The 18,211-nt window shown below is 39.3% G+C and overlaps 1 protein-coding gene and 1 pseudogene across 4 annotated transcripts in view; both read right to left on the reverse strand.

Moving 5' to 3' along the window:
• Positions 1-3,488: 3,488 nt before the first annotated feature.
• LOC116533003 lies at positions 3,489-4,057 on the reverse strand (annotated as a pseudogene). Its single transcript, XR_004261036.1, has one exon. The product of XR_004261036.1 is annotated as a 60S ribosomal protein L21 pseudogene (transcript).
• Positions 4,058-6,921: 2,864 nt separating this feature from the next.
• The window catches only part of TAF2 (TATA-box binding protein associated factor 2), a 104,946-nt gene continuing 93,656 nt past the window's right edge, over positions 6,922-18,211 (reverse strand). For all 3 annotated transcript variants that reach the window (XM_032252611.1, XM_032252620.1, XM_032252627.1), the window contains one exon: positions 6,922-8,021. In XM_032252611.1, coding sequence (XP_032108502.1) covers positions 7,759-8,021 — 263 coding nt within the window. In that variant the 3' untranslated portion in view covers positions 6,922-7,758. The remainder of the gene's footprint in view (positions 8,022-18,211) is intronic.

The following is an 18,211-nucleotide window of genomic DNA, read 5'->3' on the forward strand; positions in this document are numbered from 1 at the left end:
TTGCTACAAGATTTGCGTATTCCTTTGCAAACATGAAGACAGAGAAATGACAAAATGGCAAAACATTGAAGAGGGAAATAAATAGGTCAGGAATGTAAAGAAAAGGATTTAGAATAGTGATCTCCAAAGTGGGTGCTTACATACTCCGAGAAGCATCCAGGAGACAAAGGGAGACTATATTAGAACCTCTGCTTGTATTTATTTCTGAAAATTGACACAGGTTCTCACCTGAATCATGCATGAGACTATGTGAGGTAGTTCCCAGTATCAAGGGGTTGGTGACAGTGGTGTTCTCACCCATTTTTGTATTTTGCATATTACAGTTTACATGTGCCCAACTAAATGAACTTGGTTTTTTTTTACTACTTACATTTTATTCATTCATTTAGTTTACTTCCCAGTGTCAAGTGGTTGGTGACAGTGGTGTTCTCACCCATTTTTGTATTTTGCATATTGCAGTTTATATGTGTCCAGCTAAATGAACTTAAAGATATCACCTAGGATTTTATTTTTTAATTTTTTAAATTTTTTACTTTTTTGTACTATTTACATTTTATTCATTTATTTAGCTTAGGTATTTCCCGGTATCAGGGGTTGGTGACAGTGGTGCTCTCACCCATTTCAGTATTTGGCATATTGCAGTTTATATGTGTCCAGCTAAATAAACTTATAGATATGATCTGTTTTTTAAAAGTACTTACATTTAATTAATGAATTAATTATAGTGCAGTGGTATAATCATAGCTCTCTGCAGCTTTGACCTCCTGGCCTCAAGTGATCCTCTCACCTCAGCCTCCCAAGTAGCTGGACCACAGCCATGTGCTATCACACTTGGCTAATTTTTTAAAAAAATTTTGTAGAGACAAGGATTTTCTGTGTCTCCTTGACTGGTCTTGAATGCCTGGACTCAAGTAACCCTCCTGCCTTGGCCTTGGAAAGTGCTGGGATTACAGGCATGAGCCACTGCACTTGGCCTATCATCTACTTTTCTTTTTCTTTTTTTTTTTTTTGAGAGAGTCTTACTCTGTCACCCAGGCTGATGCACAGTGGCACAATCTCAGCTCACTGCAACCTCCGCCTCCCAGGTTCAAGCAATACTCCTGCCTCAGCCTCCCAAGTAGCTGGGCCTACAGACGCACACCAGCTTGCCCGGCTAATTTTTTATTTTTTAGTAGAGATGGGTTTTACCATGTTGGCCGAGCTGGTCTCTTCTGACCTCAAGTGATCCACCTGCTTCGGCCTACCACAGTGCTGGGATTACAGGTGTGAGCCACCATGCATGGCCTGTATCATCTAGTTTTAATCAAACACTATAAAATAGACAACTGTCTTTCAAAGATTCCTACAATCAGTGGATTGAATAACAATCATGCACACGTAAATAACCAACTGAAAAAAATTAATCCTCATCTAATAGGATGAGCTCTTCCAAAGCCACATTAAAAGATAAAACCTGGTACCCAATTGACTAATTCAGTAGAACTTATTGTGATGCTGGAAATGTTCTAGATTGGCACTATCCAGCATGATAGTCACTAGGCATATCTGATTTCTGAACACTGGAAATATAGCTAAGTGCAAAGAAGGAGCTAAAGTTTTATTTCAAAAATATAATTATTTAAATTTAACTAGCCATATATGGCTAATGGCTACCACAATGGACAGCATGTATCTAGGAGACACAAATAAAGCCAGGCCCTTGGGTTTGAATCCAAATGCTTGCACATACAAGCTGTGTGACCTTGGGCTTAACTTTCATGTGCCTCAAATTCTTTATCATAACCATAAAACCTATCTCATATGGCTGTTGTTAAAATTAATGCATAAAAAGTACTTAAAATATTGCAAGATAAATGATGTTTTTATCTCCTAATCAGATTGGAGAAGAAAAAGCAAACAAAAATTATTTTAAAAATTTAAAATATGAATTGACAACCTCTTGTTACTAATGAACCGTGAACTAAGTTTACATTGAAGCTTCATAAATTCAGCAGGATGAAGCTATCACAAGCTGCAAGACATTTACAAATAATTTATTAGGTTGGTGCAAATGTAATTGCGGTTTCCACCACTGAAAGTAATATAAAAACCCCAATTACTTTTGCACCAACCTAATACTTCATTTTTAGCCTATCCTTTCTTACACTTTAATTAAAAAAAAAAAAAAATCATTTCACTGGGCATGGTGGCTCAGGCTGTAATCTCAGCACTGTGGGAGGCTGAGGTGGTGAATCACTTGAGCTCAGGAGTTCAAGACCAGCTCAGGAGTTCAAGACCATGGACAACATGGTGAAACCCCATCTCTACAAAAAAATACAAATTAGCCAAGTGTGATGGTGAGCACTTGTAGCCCCAGCTACTTGGGTTGCTAAGGTGGGAGGATCGCTTGAGCCCAGACGGTTGAGGCTGCAGTGAGCTGTGATTGAGCCAACGCACTTCAGCCTGGGTGACAAACTAAGACCTTGCCTGAAAAGTAAATAAATAAACAAATATGAAAAATATTTAAAAAAAAATTTTTTTTTAGCTGGGTGCAGTGGCTCATGCTTGTAATCCCAGCACTCTGGAGGCCGAGGAGGGTGGATCACCTGAGGTCAGGAGTTTGAGACCAGCCTGGCCAACATGGTGAAACCCTGTCTTTACTAAAACTACAAAAATTAGTTGGGCGTGGTGGTGCACGCCTGTAGTCCCAGCTACTCGGGAGGCTGACGTACAAGAATTACTTGAACCTAGGAGGTAGAGACTGCAGTGAGCTGTGATCATGCCACTACACTCCATCCTGGGCAACAGAGAGAGGTTCTGTCTTAAGAAAAAAAAGAAAATCTTTTAAAGACTGGGTCTTGTGCTGTCACTCAGAATGGAATGCACTGGCATGATCTTAGCTCACTACAACCTCAAACTTCTGGGAGCAAGTGAACCTCCTGCCTCAGTCTCCTCAGTAGCTGAGACTATAGGCTTGTGCTGCTATGCCTGGCTAATTTGTTTTCATTTTCATTTTTTGTAGAAATGGGGTATTGCTATGTTGCCCAGGCTGATATTGAACTCTTGGCATCAAGCCATCCTCCCACCTCAGACTCCCAAGGTGCTGGAATTACAGGCATGACCCACCATGCTCAGACTTACATATACCTTATAATGAACATACTATATTAATAAATATATACTTACATATTAATATACATACATTACATATGTACACTCATTTTTTAAAAAAACATGAATGGAATAAAAAACCAAAAATGTTTAGAGATGACTGGGCTAAACCAAGTGAAGCGAGTTTGTTTCAGCAATAACAATGCTGAGTGGACTAGCATTCAATTGCTGTTGTGATGTTACACAGGTATTAAGTTAAAAAATTTACAAACGGAACATCAGTTGCTCAGAACTTTTATAAAGCCACAATATTCCAGTATGATGAACAAAGGAGGTTCTCATTAATTATGTGTCATATTTAAAGAGTAAAAATATTATTACTTTTTTTTTCTTTTTACAGTCCAGAGGTCTTTTATTTTTTTTTTAACACCTATTATGCCATGAATTCATAGGGAATAGGTTCCAGCAGCTCAGGCTCCTTCCCATTGGTTCTCACAAAGTGTGCTTCTCTGGGTGGAGCAGGCTGGCGCTTCAGTTGGACCCAGCTACCTTTCTCTTTGGCTTCTTTCTTTTTCTGATCATTTTCCTTCACACGTTTTAGGAAGCTATCTCGGCTCTTAGAGTGCTTGATGTGCTCAATACGCACATTAATTCTCTTGGCAAGAATCTTGCCCTTAACTTGTTTGTTTACAACAAAGCCAACAGCATGCTGGGTAACATTGTAGGCTCTTCCAGTTTTGCCATGATAACATTTGTGGGGCATTCCTTTTTGAACAGTACCCATTCCCTTGATGTCTACAATATCACCTTTCTTATAGATTCGCATATACGTGGCCAAAGGAACAACTCCATGTTTTCTAAAAGGCCTAGAGAACATGTATCGAGTGCCTCTCCTCTTTCCCTTTGTGTTCGTCATTTTGGCGAATTACTGGAAGATGGCGGTTCCGGCCGAAAGCGTTATTATTACTTTTTTGAGGCACAGTCTCATTTTGTCACTCAGGCTGGAGTGTAGTGGCGCAATCTTGGGTCACTGCAACCTCCGCCCCCCCAAGGTTCAAGCAATTCTCCCGCCTTAGCCTCTTGAGTAGCTGGGATTACAGGTGCATGCCATCATGCCCGGCTAATTTTTGTATTTTTAGGAGAGACAGGGTTTCATCATGTTGGTCAGGATGGTCTCGAACTCCTGACTTCGTGATCTGCCCACCTCGGCCTCCCAAAGTGCTGGGATAACAGGTGTGAGCCACTGTGCCCGGCCCAGCATTTTTAAGCCCTGATTTTTAAGTAGCAATAAAATTTCTAGAATACTATATAATTGCTAAGAAAACCATACTTTGATGAGAAAAACAGTCCAAATAGTATACATATCAGGGTGACATTAAAAATTATATCAGAAAAATTATTATATAGAATTTAAAACAAAAACTGTAAAAAAGAGGCAAAGAAGGATACAATGACAAAAGGGCCAATTCATTCAGAGGGTATAACAATTGTAAATATATATGTACTCAACGTCAAAGCATCTTAATTCTACATACAAAGGAAATGTTAAAGGATCTGAAGGCGAGATAGACTGTAATACAATATTGCAGGAGACACTGAAGGAGGCTTCAATACCCCATTTTCAACAATGGACAGATCATCCAGACATATTAATAAGGAAACACTGAACTTTAACACTAACAGACATAAACAAAGCATTCAGTCTGACAGCAAAATAGTATACATTCTTCTGAAGCATATATAAACCATTCTCCAAAATCTAACATGTTAGGACACAAAACAAGCTTCAGCAAATTTAAGAAGACTGAAGTTTTCTTGACTTCTGTCAATTCAATTCAATTTCAGTCAATTTCAAAATTCTGAAAATTCTACTTGAAATCATCAAGTTTCTTTTCTAACTACAATAATGAAACTAGAGGTCAAAACAAGAACTTCAGAAAATTCGTAAGTCTCTAGAAGTTAAACAGCAATGCTCTTGAACTACCAATGAGTCAATGAATAAATTAAAAGGGAACTTAAAAAAATGTGTTGAGACAAGGCTGGGCATGGTGGTTCATGCCTGTAATCCCAATGCTTTGGGAGGTTCAGGAGGGAGGATGGTTTGAGGCCAGGAGTTCAAGACCAGGCTGGACAACATGGTGAGATCCTGTCTCTGCCAAAAAAAAGAAAAAATTAAATAGAAGGGAAAAAAAGCTGAACCCCTATTTTTTATTAAAATAAATTGCAGATGGATTCAAGTTGGATGAAGAATGTAAACCTGAGACATAAAATTTTAAGAACATTCAAAAAAAAGTGGAAGAATTATTTCATAATCATAAAGATCTTTGTTACTATGACATAAAATGCAAAAGCCATAAAAGATAAAGCATAATTTAAAAAACACAATTTCTGCAAGTCTGTATTATATGCTACCACTTGTTTTAAAAAAATCTGTACATACGATAAAAATATATGGAAATGTATATATAGACTAGCACTGGAAAGATACATATAACACTGTCAATAATGACTGCCTCTGGGAAAGGAGACTGGGAGACCTAGATTGAAGCTGCACTGTGTTTAATAATGTTTCAAAAATATGAATAAAATACCTTTTGCATTGTCTGCTCCTAACCAAAAGCTTAAATAATCAAGAGTTCACCATAAAAAAAGTTCCACATCTAATATAAACACCTGATTATGAAATAATATACATAACATAAAGTTTCTGGTACAATGCCTGCCATACAAGAAGTGCTTGAATTATAATAGGTCAATAACTTATCACTGTCTTCCTACAACACAAGTAATTATTTTGAAACATGTGCTTAGAATTTTCAAAGTTGAGAATTCTATATATGGTATCACTATATGCTCTAATACAAAATATCCCATTTTCCAAAATAATTTCAGTTGGACAACATTCAATTAATTTAAACTTTTAAATAATTGTCTTTTAGGCCCTTCAACATCTGATCATATCGCTCTGCACTTATGCTCCAGGCCAACTGCACAGCCTAATTCCTGAACACACCCTTGCTTTCCTACATACCTTTGAAGATACAGTTTCTTCTGCTGAGAGAACCTAGCCCCATCTCAGCCTACTAAAATTATTCCCCCTAGTGAGGCCAGCTAAAATCCCACCTATTCACAAAGCTTTCTGCAAACTATATGGACAGGTTTATTATATACACGCACACAAGAAGCTAACACAAGATATTAAAAGATACAAAGACAGAAAGATCAACTTAAAAAGTTATTTATTAAACAAGTTAAACACAACTAAAAGTATATTTAGAGGTCCAACTTTCAAGTATTTTGTCAAACTTTCTAATGATAAGGGAAATGATAAAAATTGAAGGTATAAAAAATTCTTAAACAAGGAAAATTCGGAAGTAAAAATAAAAATACGCAACCATACAAACCATGAAATCAAAACATTTCATACGTGTTTTTAAATGCTTCCGGTATACTCACAAGAGGCAAATTGTCTATGTCTAGGTTAATAAACAATATATAAGCTCACCTTGATTTTTCCTTTCTTCAAGATGGAGTCTTGCTCTGTTGCCCAGGCTGGAGCACAGTGGTGCAATCTCAGCTCACTGCAACCTCCGCCTACTGGGTTCAAGCAATTCTCCTGCCTCAGTCTCCCGAGTAGCTGCGATTACAGGCATGCACCACCAGGCCTGGCTAATTTTTGTATTCTTAGTAGAGATGAGGTTTCACCATGTTGGCCAGGCTGGTCTTGAACTCTTGACTTCATGATCTGCCCGCCTCGGCCTCCCAGAGTACTGGGGTTACAGGCATGAGCCACCACGCCTGGCTAAGCTCACCTTTTTAAAGGTATCATAATTTGTGTTATACAGAAATAATTTTGGAAACAGTATGTGTTGGGTGTGTAAACTGTCCACATTTAGCAAAATATATTTTACATATGAACATTTTCACTTATACTTAATGGAAAACAAACCAACTTAAAATTTAAATATCTTGATTTGAAAAGAATTTTGGATTTCATAGTTCTGCTAAATTCTAACATCATAAACACTGAATGTGTTATCAAAAGATAGTTATTCAAATATTTTTTAAAAAAGAATTGCTTCCCAAAATCTTAGTATTTTAGAGCAAAAGAAAATATAACACATTCTTTGTTCATAAATTATGATGCTTAGTTTCTATGGTTAATACAAAAAAATGGTGCAGTAAGGGAGAGTCCTATAGAAGAGCCTATCTTTTCAGTAGTTCCAAATGGTGTTATACAATATTTCACTGGAGATAGTGGGTGCACTACAGATTTGGCCGTTGCTTCTGCGTGAAACATAAGTTTGCCCCATAACATCTACCAAAAGCTTTCAAACATAATTGACTTTGGTAGTACACATGGAGACCATGAGGTGAATGGGACTGCCAGCGGATATGAGGGCTTTTATGAAAAGGAGTTTGCACTGTGTGTGTGTATTGAGGAGGAAACAGCAGATGAAACAGTTTATCCAGAACTATAAAACACATTTTCCTAATTAGATCCCAACTGTATAAATAATGTAAATCAAATGTTTAGAACTTAAATGGATTCAGAATTTCTGTAGGAGAGGCAAATCCTTTCCCCCTTTTATCATTCTTCACAGAGGACAAAGCTTTAGTGACATACATTCTTCTGGACATGGAAGGAAAGGTCTCTTTGTCCCCTTCTCAGTCTGAAAGGGAAGGAGAACGAATAGACCTGCCACTGGCGGGGCTGGAGAAAGTGAAAGGCTCCTTGTCCTTTTCTTTACTGTCATGCTTATGCTTGTGTTTGTGCTTGTGTTTGTGCTTCTTCTTCTTTTTCTTGTGCTCGTGGTGATGATGGTGATGGTGGTCACTGTGTTTGGAGGATGTAGATTCCTTGGTAAAGACTGAGAGTGGAGCGCTGGCCACTGGATGCATACTCATCTCCAAAGGTGACTGTTCCTTACCTTCAAGATTAAAAATACCCAAATGAATTCCTGTTGATAATAAGGAAAGCCAAACTCATCCTGAAGTTACCTTTCCAGCCTTCCATTCTTCCTTTCTATATACTACTCTAGGCTAAACCTTTCATAACACTGTCTATTTCTAAATGCTACTCCCTGTGCTTGGTAACACAGATCAATTTGTTCTCCTGTTACTGCCAATTAATGTATTTGTATATGTGTCTTTGCACATATGCATAAGCATATTAATGGGATTAAATTTCTAGAAAACTTTCTAAAGGAATATACGCATGCAACACTTTCCTTCTTTTCTTTTCTTTTTTTTTTGAGATGGAGTCTCACTCTGTCACCAGGCTGGAGTGCAGTGGTGTCATCTCGGCTCGATGCAACCTCCACCTCTCTGGTTCAAGCGATTCTCCCGCCTCAGCCTCCCAAGTAGCTGGGACTACAGGTGCGTGCCACCACGCCCAGCTAATTTTTGTATTTTTAGTAGAGAGGGGGTTTCACCATGTTGGCCATGGTCTCGATCTCTTGATCTCATGATCCGCCCACCTCAGCTTTCCAAAGTGCTGGGATTACAGGTGTGACCCACTGTGCCTGGCCAGATATAACACTTCCATGGTATTGCCACATTGCTTTAATTTCTCCTTTTAAAAAAGCTTTATTATAGAGAACTGTAAAGTAGTATGCTTGGGATGCCTTTCTTTCCTTATTTCTTGTCTAACTGATGCATTCATTTAACAAACATCAGAAACTCTATTGGAACTGGGGAAAATACCGATAAACTAGACAAAGGTCAGCCCTCCTCCCTCCTAGGAGCTTACAGACTAGCAAAGAAGAAATTAAGTAAGTGCACCTGAGTAATAAAAAGGCATAAACAGGAACACAACAGGGAACTTAAATTAGGTGGGGGGAGGAGGGGGGTTAAAGAGGCAAAGTGCTCCAGGAAAGTAATGGTTAAGCTGAAACCTAAAGGAAGAGATAGGGAAACAACAAGTATTTTAGTCTCTTTAATAATTTGAAACCTAACTCAAATGTTTCTTTGGAAGGTTTTCTTCAAATTTCCCAAAGGAACTGGTTCCTTCATGTTTCCACAGCGTAATTCAGATAAGGGAATTAAGTCAAAGAGAGATTTAAGTAATTTGCCCAAGATGGTACTCGCAGGTCTAAGCTACAAATCTAGAGTCTGACTCCAGAGTCTTACTGTAAACCACTATACCACAGTGCCCATCTACACATAGATAGACTGCTGTATTACTTTTGTCTTTGATTCTCTTCCATTAAACTGATAGCCTCTTGAGGACAGGAAGTTTGTCTTTTTCATCTTTGTGTCCCAACATGTAGCACAGTATCTATCACCCCCTACCCTGCCCCATCTAACAAAGCTTGTTAAGCAAATGAATTAATTAATTAACAGAATTATACAATCGTGTTTCCTTTTAAATAAGATGTCAGGTGAACTTAGTCCACCAACTTAGTCCACTTCAAATATAAGTCGAAGGTCACTGATTTTGAGGAGAGAATAAAGCACAAATCTATTACAGTTCATCCATTCAAGTGATATTTGACTCCTATACTTCCTTTGTGTCAGGCACTGCTCCAATATTTTAGAATACGTGAACAAATCAAAGTTTCTGTGCTCACAGATTATTCACATTTTAGTATCCCAAAATTCTATTTCTTTATCTGTTTAATAAAGGCAACACTAATACTAAAGTAAAAGCTAAATACATTTTTTATAAATGGAAACAAGTTTGGGGAATTGTATCTTCTGTAATAATTTATTCTTTAAAAGAACAAAAATATTGAGAGATTATCTGATTTAGTTTCCACCACATGTGCCACTATTATTTTAATTCCGACTTTAATACATAAAGTGCATGAATATGCTCCTGATTCTATAAATATGGGAAAACAGGCCGATACCTAACAGAATACACAGGCAGGTAGGTGATAAGTAGTAATAAGAAGCTTTAAAGCCTCATGAACAAATTCCTTTAGCTTCCAACTCATTATTTAATCATTCAATATCAACAGATAGCTTTCTCGTTGGCTGTCTGCACTCTTGGGAGCTTGAGGTTCTCTTCTGCATTTTGGAGAAGAAAGAAATTTTATCATCAAATGCTAAACACCTACCAAACTACTTGGATTGGAGAAAGCCAATCACTATGTTGGAACCTGTACTTCTCCGCACAGGCAACTGCCTAATGGGGTTTGTAGGTGTAATCTTCCCAAATAATACTTACAACTACTTCAAAAGTGAATCCAATTTTTTGTCTAGACAATGGCCTTATACTTTGCATTAAAGAAATATTGGTAATAAATCTTCCGTTTCTCTTAAGATACATGAAGTCTACTAAGAAGACAATTAGTTTTCTATTTCAAATAGATTAGTTAGCACCAACAACAAAGGAGTTAGAAACCAGGGTTCCTAGGACAAACCAGTTCTATGGCAGAATATTTACAAGATGAGCTTGAAACACAGGGTGTAACTGCAAGGAAGTTAAAGTCTTGTCAAATGAACTCAGGAGTCTCTCATGTCCAACCATGGAACGATTTGAATACCGGTAACAATAATTGTGATAGACTGAAAATGACTGATCACCTCTGGAAATTGCTAGTCAACAACTCATTATCTTGAAAATTATTAAATAAACAGAAAGAATTAAACATTTATCTTTGTTTTCCTATATGACTTACACCACTGGGTAACAGCAAATGAGGAGGAATTTAGCTTTATAGAAATAATCCAGCTTATAAATAAAAATGAAAGTCTAAACTGAATTATCACTATCTTGCAACTTAATTAACAAATCTAGGTTGAACATCTATAGTGGTTAACCTCATAAAAGAGTCAACCAGACATGTTATGTTTCCAGGTCGAAGAACACACACACTCTATAAAACTGAATCCAATTAGAATTCTAGATACAATGGCAAATTTACAGAAACTAGAGAACCTAACATATTAATTATATCATGGGTATAAAATTAATTAAATACAGACTGATTTTCTAGATACAACTACAAGTTTACAGAAACTAGAGAACTTAACATATTAATTATATCATGGGTATAAAATTAATAAAATACAGACTTGAGAAGTACAGAACAAAACCTGGTTTCTTTAACAAACACATTGTAAAGGAGGAAGAGAAAAGAGGTATGGACTGGAAACGTTAGATAAAAAGATACAAAGGCTAGATCAGCCAACTGCAATGTGGACCTTATGTGGACACTGATTTAAACAAATATACTGTTAAAAATAAAAATAAAATAATGGCATTTAAAGTCAATTGAAATTTAAACAGTGACTGGATATTTAATGATATAAAAGAATTAGTAAATTTTTTAGGTATATTACTGTGGTTATGACTTTTTAAGTCCTACCTTTTAGAGATACATACTAAATAATTTATGAATAAATTATATGACATTTGGGATTCACTTCAAAATAATTCAGAAGGGTAGAAATGGGTAAGATTAAATAAGACTGATCATGAACCAATTATTGTTGAAGCTGAGCAACAGACACAGGGTCCTCATTATACTTGTCTGACTACTTTACAGTTCTCTATAATAAAGCTTTTTTAAAGGAGAAATTAAGGCAATCTGGCAATACCATAAAAGTGTTACATCCAGCCAGGCGAGGTGGGTCATACCTGTAATCCCAGCACTTTGGGAAGCTGAGGTGGGCGGATCATGAGGTTGAGAGATTGAAACCATTCTGGCCATGGTAAAACCTCATCTCTACTAAAAATACAAAAATTAGCTGGGCATGGTGGCACGCACCTGTAGTCCCAGCTACTTGGGAGGCTGAGGCAGGAGAATCGCTTGAACCAGGGAAGCAGAGGTTGCAGCAAGCCGAGATGGCACCACTGCATTACAGTCTGGTGACAGAGCGAGACTCAGTCTCAAAAAAAAAAAAAAAAGAAAAAAAAGAAAGTGTTACATGCGTATATTCCTTTATAAAGTTTTCTAGAAATTTAATCCCATTAATATGCTCCTGCATATGTGCGAAGACACATATACAAAATACATTAATTGGCAGTAACAGGAGAACAAATGAACTGTTACTCTATCATCACTAACAACCTTCAGGTCTTAAGTTTTCATTTATACTACATATTATAATTGTATATAGTATAAGTATACACGTTTTATTTATTCTCTCTATATATAGAGAACATACGTTTGTATGTTCTTTCTCTCTAAATATGTGCATATGTATGTTTTGCTTATTATCTATCTTTACTAAATAATGTTTACCAGATCTAATCTAAGACAGTATAATTTCCTTATAATTAGATATAGTACACACACAAGTTTACTTTCATAGCAGCATAATGAGGTCATCTATAGAACTCTATCAAGACAATACATATATTATCATCCCTTGATACAAATAATTACACACACCATTTCACATATCCTTTCAGGGGTGTACAAGATGCCTGGGAACTTGTCCATCCCCAGGCACCGCTCATCTTTAAGCTAATAAAAGTCCTTTTAGTAACCTGAAATACATGTCACTGTTACTTTTTTTTTTGAGATGGAGTTTCACTCTTGTTGCCCAGGCTGGAATGCAATGGTGTAATCTTGGCCCACTGCAACCTCTGTCTCCCAGGTTCAAGCAATTCTCCTGCCTCAGCCTCCCGAGTAGCTGGGATTACAGGCATGCACCACATGCCCGGCTAATTTTGTATTTTTAGTAGAGATGGTGTTTCTCCATGTTGGCGAGGCTGGTCTTGAACTCCCAACCTCAGGTGATCTGCCCGCCTTGGCCTCCCAAGTGCTGGGATTACATGTGTGAGCCACCATACCCAGCCACATGTCACTGTTCTAAACAGCAAATCCATCAGAGAAAGGAGATACATATAATTCACAATACTAAAATTTTCCTATTTCACGTTATATGGAAAGAACAAAAGAGATGTTCCGAGTTGTATTGTTCTATTCAACGTAAAATCTTTCCTGGAGACCAAATAAAAGGCACCATGGATAAGGGTTAGCCACAGTCAACTTAACACATGTAAAACAAACAGAAAGAGGTACTTAATATAAGTCTAATGTGGAAGCTTTTCAGCCCATCTGATCAAAGTACAGAAAGACACAGTGAATAATCTGCTAATTCACCTTAGGTATATGTTTAAATTTAACATAAAACCTGCAGTTTCTTCCACCCCCCCCACCCTGAGGCAGAGTTTCACTCTTGTTGCCCAGGGTGGAGTGCAATGGCCTGATCTCAGCTCACTGCAACCTCTGCCTCCTGGGTTCAAGCGATTCTCCTGCCTCAGCGTCATGCACCACCACGCCCAGCTAATTTTACATTTTTACTAGAGACAAGGTTTCGCCATGTTGGTCAGGCTGGTCTTGAACTCCTGACCTCAGGTGATCCACCCACCTTGGCCTCCCAAAGTGCTGGGATTACAGGCGTGAGCCACCATGCCTGGCCAAAAACTGCAGTTTCTATTAGGAAAGGTGTAAGTTCTGTTCTTCAGATTGTTTAGATCATCATTAAAAAAATGTAGAATTATATCATTATAATTTAAGGATAAAAAATCAAAGTCTGCTTTTCATATTGGTTTCAAAACAAAAACCTCAGGGCAAGTTCTCAAGCTTAAAAGAAAAATTTTTTTAAATTAAAAAAATTACCAGAATTGTGTTTTTCTGACTTATGCAAGAAAGCATTACATAATACTGCAGCAACAGCTAGGCAGCTGCAGAAACTCTCCGCTTCTTTCCCACAAAAACCACTAGGGAATTCCCTTCTCCTTGTTCCCCTTCCCTGGCCTCTCCTTTCCAGCACTGCAATCCCTACAGCAACCTGGGAGACAGTCCAGACATCTCAGGCCTCTGCAGTAATAGTCAGGGAGCTGCTATGGTGAGAAGGGAAAGAATATGGTATGTTAGTCCATATCACCATGGGAACCGTAACAGCCATTTCTCTATATTCCCTTCCTTACCTCAGGAAAAGGAAAATAAATAGTAAAGTAATGAAGGAAAATACTCTTGCCATTTCTCCCTTCTCTTCCCAATGGCTTAATCTACCACCCACCTATGATCCCACCCTAAAATATTCTACTATCATATGAAAGGAAAGGGAAAACTAGGGAAGCAAGGCTAAAAAGTAAACCATAACCTGTCTTCTACTTAACAGTTTCCAGTTTCTCTCTCTTCTTTAAACCCACATTCTTTTTCTATCTCTCCTAGACAAGGTCTGTAACACATTCCGGTTCTCAGTGATCATCTGGCTCCCTGGCTCTCAGAGAGCCATCTAGAACTCCATTTCAGCTAATAAAATGAAATAGAATAGTAGAATAGAATACAGTAGAATAGAATAAAATAGAAAACAGAATAGAATAAAATAAAATAGAATAAAATATAAAATAAAATTAAATTAAATTAAATAAAACATAAAGCAGAGGCTGGAAACTCAAAAGCCTTGGCCTGAGGAACAGCACAGGTAGAGACTACTGGGTGCAGCGTAAGTCATCACACACCTTACCAAAAGGGCCTCTCAACTCTTTTCAAGAAAAGCTTAGACATCTAGAATTTTTTTTTCTTTGTTTCCTGAATGTCTCCATCAGAGTAAAAGGAAATCTAGATTTTTATGTGTAATCTCTTCATTTTAGTTATCTAGTTCAAAAACTTTTGTGAGGCTTATAGGAAGATTCCTCAGCTTGATGAACTGAATATGGGCCAAAAAACCTAATTTGGGACTTTTAACCTAGACTCCTAGAGACTGAAGAGAGGTCACAGCTTCCCTCACCAGTGCCGTCTCCCTAAACTCACAACTCTCGTCCCAAGAAAGGTGGCTGTCACAATAAGAGATCTTCAGCTCCTGCTAGGAGACAAGAAGAGAAGAAATTCCTTTTTCACTGCCTATTTGACTTGACTTGGGTTAGGCTAAAGTTGTGCTTCCCACATCCCAAAAAGCTGGAGCTCTGAGTGCTGCTTCTCACAGAAACACTGATACACGCAATGGCTAGGTTTAATATTTCTATTCTTGATGTATGGTAGGAGTTGTAAGGCTTTTGTTGGACCAGTTTGGGAAAGTTACTTAACAAATACAACAATGTGGCCAGGCTGGGTGACTCCTGCCTGTGATCCTAGCACTTTGGGAGGTTGAGGCTGGTGATCACTTGAGGCCAGGATGCAATGAGCCTGGTCAACATGGTGAAATCCTGTCTCCACCAAAAAAAAAAAAAAAAAAACTACAAAAATTAGCCGGGTGTGGTGATGTACTCCTGCAATCCCAACTACTCAGGAAGCTGAGGCACGAGAATCACTTGAACTCAGGAAGTAGAAGTTGCACTGAGCTGAGATTGTGCCACTGGACTCCAGCCAGGGCAACAGAGCAAGACTGTCTCAAAAAAAAAAAAAAAAAAAAAAAAAAAAAGGAAAAAAGTAAGTATAGAAAAATTGTATTCAAGAGAAGATCCAAGATGGCTGTTTAGGAACAGCTCGGAGTTGCAGCTCCCAGTGAAAGTGCAGAGGGTGAGGGGACGCCCCATTTTTATTGGCCATGGACCAGGAGATTCCCAGGAGGAGGAGCCCCACGGATTGCCAGCGCGGCTGTTTTAGCTGGCGTGGTTCTTTTGGTCGGCGCGGTTGCTTTGTCGGGGCCCCAGCCAGTGGTTCTCTGTACAAAATACACTGGTCTGGGTGCCCTTTTGGCTGGTTATTGGAGACCCGGGAAGTCGCCCATTCATCTGACTAAGGAGGGGACTGAACAGGGAGCCAGGCCAGGAGATTCCTGGGCAAAAAAAGTGCCACGAATCTCAGCACCGCTTTTTTTTTTTTTTTTTTAATGAGATGGAGTTTTGCTCTTGTTACCCAGGCTAGAGTGCAATGGCATGATCTCGGTCTCCGTCTCCTGGGTTCAGGCAATTCTCCTGCCTCAGCCTTCCGAGTAGCTGGGACTACAGGCGTGCACCACCATGCCCAGCTAATTTTTGTATTTTTAGTAGATACGGAGTTTCACCATGTTGACCAAGATGGTCTCGATCTCTTGACCTTGTGATCCACCCATCTTGGCCTCCCAAAGTGCTGGGATTACAGGCGTGAGCCACCGCGTCCGGCCAGCCTCAGCACCGCTGTTTAAACCTGCGCAGTGAGTCGCAGCACGGGAAATCACACAGATCCCGGCACCCTTTCAACAGGCGACTGGGAAAGAGTTGACTGTTCAACTAAAAAAGAAAAAAAAGGCTCTGAGGCAGGGAGCCAGGTGATCAGGCTTGGCTGATCCCACCCCCACAAAAGAACAGCAATCAGAAACTCTCTAGATTGAGAGTTTAACAGCAAGTGCAGCTGAACCCGGGATGGTCCAGCTCTGTGGCGGAGGGGCGTCCGCCATTACTGAGGCAGTCCACCACTACTGAGGCAGCCTGCCGTTGCCAAGGCAACCCGCCATTGCTGAGGCTGCCTGCTGTTGCCAAGGCAACCCGCCATTGCAAAGGAAACCTGCCATTAGAGAGAGTCAGCCAATACAGAGGCGGGCCACCTTAGCCGAGGCAGTTCTAACTACACCCATATAAACAAGACTGCAGGGAAGTTCACATAGCAGCTGGGCAGAGCTCACAGCAGCTCAGCAAAGCCTCTGCAGGCAGACAGTGACCAGGTTACCTCATTGCTGGGCAAGGCAGCCCTGGAAAAAAAAAAAAAAAGGCAGCAGCACAACAGAAACTCATAAATAAAGCCCTAAATCCCTGGGACAGAGCACCTGGGAACAAAAAGTGGTTTATGAGTTCTGCTGCAGCAGACCTAAACGTACCTGCCCAGCAGCTCTGAATGAACAACGGAGCTCACAGCTCAGCACTTGAGTTCCTATAAAGGACAGACTGTCTCCTCAAGCAGCTCCCTGACCCCTATATATCCAAAGAGACACCTCATAAAGGAGAGATCAGACTGACATTTGGCGGATATCCTTCTGGGACAAAGATAGCAGAAGAAGAAACTGGTAGCAATCCTTACTGTTCTGCAGCTGCTGCAGGTGATCCCCAGGCAAGCAGGGCCTAGAGTGGACCTCAGCAGTCCTACAGCAGAGGGGCCAGGCTGTTAGAAGGAAAACTAAGAAACAGAAATAACTTCATCATAAACAAACAGAACGTCCACTCAGAGACCCAATCTGAAAGTCAGCAACTACAAAGACGACAGGTAGATAAATCCATAAAGATGGGATGAAACCAGCGCAAAGAGGATGAAAACACCCGAAACCAGAACACCTCTCCTCCTACAAGGGATCACAACTCCTCACCAGGAAGGGAACAAGGTTGGATGGAGGAGTGTGATGAAATGACAGAATCAGACTTCAGAAGGTGGGTAATAAGAAACTTCTGTGAACTAAAAGAACATGTTCTAATCCAATGCAAAGAAACTAAGAACCTTGAAAAAAGATTTGACGAAATGCTAACGAGAATGGACAAATTAGAAAGGAATATAAGTGAACTGATGGAGCTGAAAAACACAACACGAGAACTTCGCGAAGCATGAATGAGTTTCAACAGCCGAATTGACCAAGCTGAAGAAAGGACATCAGAGATCGAAGATCAACTCAATGAAATAAAACGAGAAGGCAAGAATAGAGAAAAAAGGGTAAAAAGGAATGAACAAAGTCTCCAAGAAATGTGGGACTAAGTGAAAAGACCTAATCTATGTTTGATAGGCGTACCTGAATGCGACAAAGAGAATGAATCCAAGCTGGAAAATACTCTTCAGGATATTATCCAGGAAAACTTCCCCAACCTAGCAAGGCAGGCCAACACTGAAGTCCAGGAAATACAGAGAACACCACAGAACTATTCCTCAAGAAGAGCAACCCCAAGGCACATAATCGTCAGATTCACCAGGGTTGAAATGAAGGAGAAAATACTAAGGGCAGCCAGAGAGAAAGGTCAGGTTACCCACAAAGGGAAGCCCATCAGACTCACAGCAGATCTCTCAGCAGAAACCCTGCAAGGCAGAAGAGAGTGGGGCCCAATATTCAACATTCTTAAAGAAAAGAACTTTCAACCCAGAATCTCCTATCCAGCCAAACTAAGCTTCATAAGTGAAGGAAAAATAAAATCCTTTGCAAACAAGCAAGTACTCAGAGATTTCGTCACCACCAGGCCTGCTTTACAAGAGCTCCTGAAAGAGGCTCTACATATATAAAGGAACAGCCAGTACCAACCACTCCAAAAACATGCCAA

This window comes from Sapajus apella, unplaced genomic scaffold, assembly GCF_009761245.1.
Source record: "Sapajus apella isolate SASKATOON/1434 unplaced genomic scaffold, GSC_monkey_1.0 scaffold3, whole genome shotgun sequence".
NCBI classification, from domain to species: Eukaryota; Metazoa; Chordata; class Mammalia; order Primates; family Cebidae; genus Sapajus; species Sapajus apella.